The sequence below is a fragment of the Etheostoma spectabile genome, chromosome 23, assembly GCF_008692095.1.
Source record: "Etheostoma spectabile isolate EspeVRDwgs_2016 chromosome 23, UIUC_Espe_1.0, whole genome shotgun sequence".
Classification (NCBI taxonomy): domain Eukaryota; kingdom Metazoa; phylum Chordata; class Actinopteri; order Perciformes; family Percidae; genus Etheostoma; species Etheostoma spectabile.
In genome coordinates, this window is record NC_045755.1 from 13,186,391 (window position 1) to 13,194,389 (window position 7,999).

At 39.4% G+C, this 7,999-nt stretch overlaps 1 protein-coding gene across 1 annotated transcript in view; it reads right to left on the bottom strand.

The window, feature by feature from the left end:
• The window catches only part of LOC116673172 (protein arginine N-methyltransferase 8-B), an 11,860-nt gene extending 8,136 nt beyond the window's left edge, over window positions 1-3,724 (bottom strand). The window contains exons 1-4 of the mRNA XM_032505341.1: window positions 2,922-3,724; window positions 2,058-2,273; window positions 965-1,120; window positions 180-243 (exon numbers count right to left, since the gene is read on the bottom strand). Coding sequence (XP_032361232.1) covers window positions 180-243; window positions 965-1,120; window positions 2,058-2,273; window positions 2,922-2,990 — 505 coding nt within the window. The 5' untranslated portion in view covers window positions 2,991-3,724. The remainder of the gene's footprint in view (window positions 1-179; window positions 244-964; window positions 1,121-2,057; window positions 2,274-2,921) is intronic.
• Between the last annotated feature and the right edge of the window lie 4,275 nt (window positions 3,725-7,999).

Sequence of the window (7,999 nt, forward strand, 5' to 3'; positions counted from 1 at the left end):
GCGAGCTGCCAGTTAACCATTAGAACTGTGACTAATATTGTCGGGTGTGACAATAATGATGGTAATATGCAGATTTTTCACACTGGATCTAATCCTGAGAATCCGTCACCGCAGTGTTCTGCATTCAGACAGATGGAATATAAGGAATATAGTAGCAATGGAAAACCACTTTGACTTACCATTGTGTAGGTGATTCGACTTGATAATCTTCTCGGAATATTCGGAAATGCTTGAACATTCAATCTGTAAAACAAAGACAAAACCCCAGATGTGGTGTCTTCTGAACAAGAAAATGTTTGCTGAAATTACTACATTGTTTTAAAATAACATAGCTACTTTGTTATTTTTATAATTTATAAGAAATATGTTATATTCCTTAGCTGGAAAAAAAATGATTTCCTTGCCAATGGATGTGATCTACAGTGGTACAGTAGGTTGACCTTTGGGGCAATATCAGAAGGGTACATTTAATCAAATTCTGCCAATCCATCCAAACACTAATGTCCGTAATCGCTTATCTCAGACCCTGTGCACCATGACAACTAATACATCATTTTGCTCACCCATCCATACGAGTGATACAGTATATGAATCATACATACTGTGCTGCCGGCAACCTGTGACGACTGGAGCCAAATGTCTCTAACTGTGTGTGTGTGTGTGTGTGTGTGTAAAAAAGATTGTTTGAGAGAGATTACCAATTTCTCCACAGAACACAAAAAACTAGCCCTTTAGAGGAATTCTAAAAATGGCAGTGTGTGTGTTTCATATGAAGAAGGAAAGGCTATGGTTGAGAGATAAGGTGACAGCAGAACCAGATATGATATTCAGTTGGACAGTAAAAGGATGTGGGGCTTTTGTCTCTTACAAATATTTAATAACAGAAACTCTTGGATGATTCGAATGAAGAATATAAACTGTGGAGTTTTTGTTTGTGTTCAAAGGGTGCATCTATCTGTCTCACCCCATACACGTGTTTGGCACCGGCATTGGCAGCAAACATACAGAGGATCCCTGTGCCACTTCCAACATCCAGGACGATTTTATCTTTGAAAACATGCTTGTTGTGGTACATGGCGTTCCGGTAGGTCAGCGTCCGCACCTCGTCTTTCAGCATCTCCTGTTTAAATTAGAGATAAAACAGAGAGGTCATAGCTGTGATGCATACAGTACAGTACAGTCACAATAACATGCAAACCACTACAGCTTCTATACTGAACTGGTATAGACAACCTGGAGAATAGTGGGATTCATCCAAATGCTCAAAGGAACACTAAACACATAATGCTACATCATGAACATACAAATGTGTATAAATTATGCTAAAGAGTAATTCCCTCAGCATATGAATACACCATTTGTTCATGTATAATGAGGAAGAAAAGAGTATTTAGGCCAAAAACTTCTGTGGCACTGGCAGATGTTCTTGAAATAGGCAGGAGTACAACACAAAGTCTTTGGGGACTGCCTGATATACATCTCCCTGAGCCCATTCACACATCCCACTTTCCGCCTTTCTCGCTTTGCGCTCCTCTAATCAGGACACTCTCTTTGTCTGCAAGCAGACAAAAACCTGACCCACTTGCTAAATATGGGAACTATTAAAAAAGGTCTATATGTCCCAAAACTTTTCCACCACCACCAGGGTATAGCTCTACAATTATATTTAGCTGTGCACTGGCTGTAAAAGACAGACATAGAATTATTTTCCTTTATGGAATACTGAACGTGGACTATTATCTATTTCCCCACAAGATGTTGGTGGAAAGTTTCCTTTGAGGCTCATTTTTGGAGTTTATTCTAGTTCTTTAGTTATGGATGAAATATAATACATTCTTATATGCCAGAAATTGGATTTGGATCACAACCATAATCAAAAGCCTATCTGTCCATGAAATCAAATCAGACGAGGTGTTTAACACACTGCTGACAGAAGGCCAGACTAACTGGGTTGAAATTCTTTGGCAAGTTCCGGAGCATCAGCATAGACATCTGGTCTCATTCTTTTACCCTGGTCTCACATACCGAGCTGCCGTTTGTCAGCCTGGCGTGCCTACCTCATGGATGCCAAAGTGAGCATAAGAGTCAAAGTAATAGTCCCGTGATGTCATTTCCTCCGGGCTGATGAACTTGGCAATCTTTCCTCGACCGGGACAGGTGGCCAGGGCTGCTACATGAGGCGTATGGGGGACGCATGGCACATTGTGGGTCGTAGGCACTGGTTTAGGCAATGGGGAGGGCTGGGCAGACTGAGAGAGTGGGGATGTGACAGGCTGTTGGAAGGAAAAAAAGAAAGAAAGGGAAAGAGTTTGGGGGAGAGTTTGTATCAGGATTTAGAAATTACAGACAAGAATGAATAAAAAAGCAAAGGATTTGAGGAGTGTGATTGCAGTCATATCGAGTGAGCGCTTATAAGTTAATATTGGGCTGTTAGAGGCAGAGTCAATGAATTGCAAGCCAAAAGGTATTCATACAATAAGCAACCAAGTCAAGACTCACACATATAGTCTCCTAAGTGCTAACAGACAGGAAACTCAGAGAAGAGCCGGTAAAAGGGTGCGGGTTTCGCTTCAGCACCAAGGACAGCGAACACAGACACGTTCAATACGGCCATGCATCCAAAATCACTGCAATAACCGCAAATCTTCTGCATGCATTATCACTAGGCTACTATTGCGATTACAACGGTCTACAATGATGCCACATAAGATCTGCAGGACACTGGGAAAAGGCACTTTGCTTTGCTTGCACGCTATCATACAGCAACGTTGATTATAAATGTAATTACGGTGATGATAAGAAAAAACAAAGACGTGTACTAAATAGTCAGGTCAAATGTGATGTCACGATAAAAAAAATAAGCATATTGAGAGTGTCCCGGTCCCGTCATTGCCGGGTGCAGGACACCACAAGGTCCCTACCTCCGAGCTGTCCGCCTCCGCCATCTTCCGCCGTAGCAGCAAACAACGCGACGAATGCCTCAGTCCCATGAGAGCCGACGAGATTTAGGCTACAACTCTTTAAAGTGTACGGAGGGTCTAAAATTTGAATAGAAACGTGTGAAAAAATAACACTAATCCACCGTGTATGCTGCTGGAACACACGTAAAGATGAAAGGCATAATAAGAAACGTGAACATAGGTTTCACGGTTTCCACCAAATTAAATCCATTCCCCGGGAAAAGTTGTTAAATGGATGTGCGCGAGGTCAAACGTACAGTCCCATGCTATAAACGGGATACAGGTTGTTTTAGTGGGCTCAGGATGGCAGAGTCGTCTTTTAGATGTGCTACGACTAAAAGGTTGCGGGTTTGCAGCTCGTGCCCATCAACACCCGGGCGCCCCGTGTAGGTGTCCTCGTGCGAGACATTGAAGCCCTATATACCTGCACGCGCGCTCATTTTAAATCTCCGCGTATAAGAGTGTCCGAGAAAATATCACCCACGACCAAAAACGCCTAAAAAAAACAAAACTCCACAGCAGAAATCGCTTCTTCTCCTCTACTTCTCTTGGAATCACTTGTCATGATCTCTCAGCATTATTGGGACTCGAAGACTGGAATTCTTATCTTCGTGTGCGCTGTGAAAAAATCCTTCCCGTATTCCCGAGGGGTTTCCCCCGAGAGAAAGTTCAAAAACAGGTTCAACCTGATACAAAAATATATAACAATCTCAAAAAAAAGGTACAAATCTCTGCATCCCAAGGACAGATGCCTCTTCACACACCAGACTTTCCAACAGAAGCAGAAAAAGCGAGAGCTCTGGCAACCAATGAGCCTCTCAGCCGCTCGCTTATATAATATATAACATTTTATTCGTTGACAAAAAATAAAAAGAAACGTAGACCATGAAATGTTTGCCCATATGGTGGATGATACACAGTACTTTCTTCAATTACGACTAAATAATATCTAGGTTATGACACATTCAGGTTCCAGTCACTGACCTTTTCCGGTAATACAATAATTCCGGAGCTTTAAATATCTTTTTTTCTTTATTCAAGTCGCAGTTACATTTTTACTTAATATTATTTTTAGGGAGTTTAACATGTGTGTATTTCATTGTCTATCACAGAGAGCTATTTGTGGAATAGGCTATAGTTAAGGAGACATTTTTGACAAAAGAAATAAAATAAAGAGGATAAGTAAAGGACACAATTAATTGCCAATGACACAGTTGTTATTAAATCAATAAATAATTCAACTTTAGTTTTCACTGCCACAGACAAAGTATATTACATCAAGTGCTGTACTCGAGTACAGTTTTGAGGGTGTTGTGTAACCCACTTTATTAGAGTATTTACATTTTAGGCTACTTTATTTTCTAACTACTTTTCAGCTGGAAAAGCATACTCTACATTAATACATCAGATTGTTATAGATTACCCAACAGTATGTTACATTAAATTAACTCCATTTTGACCAACTGCAACATTAAAGTAGTGCTTACTGTATGTATTAATGCAACAATAATAATTATCCAATAACATAACCCAGACAGGGGCTAGTTTGCATTACGTGGATAATTGTGCTGCATTAAGTGCATTATGATGTGAATACTTCTGTATTTTTATCACATTACTTTATTAATACAACATTTTCAATGGAAGACTTTTATTTGTAATGGTATTGCTACTTGCTTTGCCCACAAATAAAGCTTAAGTGTGACTGGGTGTTCACACCAATGGAAGGAACATTCAAATTAGGAGTTTAAGAATATAATTGTTGAGTTTTTAAACACCTGTTGTGTCATCACAGATTGGGGTGAGGCTCTAGGTACAACATGCTTGCACAAGATTTTTCCAAGAGTCTTCCAATATTTACTTTCTCGCCATCAAATTCTCTCTTCTACTTCCATTGTGGAGCAAATTGAACTCATAGTTGACATCAACCTCGTGAAGCACCACCCTAAAAATATCCAAGTGTTAATGTCATTTTAAATGCACACAATATAATATATGTATATCCACACGGCATGCTGCATTCCTAATGGAATATCTGTCTAAAAATGTTGTTGTCTTCAGGATGTTTGATTTCCATTCTCTGTAGCTTACTGTCTGCATAGTTACCTCGTTCATTACCTAATTGATCACTCGTCTGATCACAAGGATTCAATAGTTACCTCCTCTGGAAAATATCGAGAGACATTTGTCACTGAAGAAAAATGGGCTTATGTCCCATCAATGAAATCCAAACACAATGGAACACACCAGGTGTTAGTCACAGTTATGGATGAGCTCCATCAGTGGTGTTAAAGAACATCAGCCCTCGCATCTCACTTGAGGATAATGTGCGCATTCACTCTATCACACACACACACACACACACACACACACACACACACACACACACACACACACACACATCAGTGTGGGGGCAGAACATAGGCAGTAGTCAGGAGTGAATGCAGTGGGCAGACAACATTTGATTGACTTACAAATTTTACAAAGCAGATATCAGTTTTAGTGTTAGGATGGCGCTCCTTGTAATTTGTGTTTGATGGTATGTATATATATATATATGGTATATATGGTATATATATATATATATATATATATATATATATATATATACATATGTATACACACCATCACACAGAGATCACAAGGAGCCAAGGCACAGTAAAACTGATTTGTAGTTCTGGTCTTATAGTTTGATGTCAGAAGTACAAATTCCTTGACATCTATTTGTCTTCGTGCAGAACACTGAACCTGCAAACTGCTCAAAGAGTGGTGGACATGGCTGCTTTCGCATATAATCCCTTTCTTAGTGAAACGCATTCAGGCAACAAGAGAGGTATAGCAATCAATGCTTTTTTATAAAAAAATGGCAATGCATTTTAGTATGGTAGAACATCTATAGGCAAGAGTTCAAAGGTTTTACAAAGTAGGTATAAATGACACAAGCAAATCAGTCTCAATGTGTAGTTTATTTCCACAAACTTTTCAAATGCACAAAGCCACTGCGAATTACAAGAAACCAGCAAAATGAAGAATGTATACACACTGGTCTTCCCAGTACTGTCCCTTTCTGTAATGTTCCTGGATTTCTCTCTCTCTCTCTCTCTCTCTCTCTCTCTCTCTCTCTGGGTTCTCCTTGTGCTTCTCATTGTACCCACTTTTCTTTGAATTCTGTATAACCAAAGTATAACCATGTTCCTGTTTTCTCTTTTGCATTTGCCACCATTCTTTCAACTTATTGTGCTCTTCATTTCTATTTTATTCCATTTGATTCCTATATGTGCTGGTATCCAAACAGGTGTTACATTTAGTCCCATCGTTTAAATTTTACACAGTGTTTTCTGTATGTCTATTTAAGCAACTGGTCTGCTGTCTGAATTGCTAGATGCTTCAAGCTGCTTCCCCGGCTCTGTCACTATACAGTTCCTGGTAAAAAAGAAAGAAAGAAAAAAAAAAGAATTCTTGCCGCTCTATTCACAAGAGTATTGGTATCTGTAACGTGAAAAATATTATAGCATTGCTTAAGTCAATATGATTATCTTTGTGGAACTGATGATAATATTAATAATAATAATAGTGGTAGCATTGCTGACAGACCGACATCGCCATAATCCCATTGCTAATATGGCTAAAAAATCAGGTACAAGATTTAGTGGTCTGTATAGAAGGAGCTAATGCCAAGTAAACACATGTTCCACTCCAATATCACAAAAGTCTCCCTTGACTCTCCCCAGAAACCAAGTTGGCATCACCCCTAGTGTTTTCTTTTGTTCTTTGCATCCATGGTTGTTTTCCTAGACCGGCCCGGAGCTTTCACTTTGGCAAATTCTTGCTTCACCTCCAACAGCTCCTTGGTTCATGTCCAATAAATTCTCCAGTTCTCCTTTAAGATTATTATTAGTTGATCTTGGCTTTCCCCATCACACAAAAGTAGTAATACGAATAGCACAGCCTCATAGTTCTCTCTTACTTTTCCTAAGAATCCTGCAGTTTTATCTCTTTTGAAATGTTGTATCAGCTGTGTGAATTGTGCTGTAGTTATCACCAACTTTGTCATATTTTCATAAGTTTTAAAACTGGAGCTGCACTCTTTTGGAAGAAGCCAGTCTGTCATGTGACTTCCAGTTGAGTCTGACCACAAGAGGTCAGGCACAACAAGGAGGAGCTGTGTGGCTCAAACTTTACCCATCTCCCCTTTTGCAGGGCACTTCTTGAAGTTGAACCTCAAAAACTACACAAAACTATACCGACTTAATGCAAACAAAATGTGTAAAATGCTTAAAACCAGTATTGGTTCTCCGTGTAATTTAGTCTCATTCATCAACTAATTCAATAAAAAAGTCTGTCACGTAAGATGATTTTTTAACATTTTTATTTTAAAAAACTTTCTATTTACTCATTATTTTCACACCTTCCGACCAATTCTCATTTTCTCTGTGCAAGATTTGCCACGGGACAAACACCCAGCTGTCTACCTAATGAGACAGGCTCAAATCCAAGCAAGCAGATGTTAAAACCTGACAAACATAATGTGAATGGATGAATGGATGCATAAGGCCGCGGTAGCATGTGCACATATTATTTTAACCTACTTTTGCACGCATACCTCTTTTCTGTCATGCAATCACACATGTATTCACCAAAGCACATTGTTTGCTTTCTCCTTAGGCCACATACTAACTACATCAGAATGAGACTGGGCACTGGCTAGGCATTTCTGGCTATTCTGGGAAACCACATTTCTGTTTGTTCTACAATGTGTCACCCATGCAAATATGAGGAAATGGAAAACGGACAGGCTCTAAATTCCTGTCCATAGAATGATGCTGTTCTGTACCTTTTATCATGTTTCGTTTGGCTTGATTTTTTACTAAGGAAAACGTGACCTAATGGATGACATCCTCTGCTAAGTAATATTATTTTGGTAGACTGATTGTCGCCAGTCCAAAGGATCACTGCTCCTCCCCCTGCAGCCACCATCTATTCCAATTTATTGAATTACTGAGGTGGATAAAGAGGAAGATGCATAGTGAAGAGTCTGT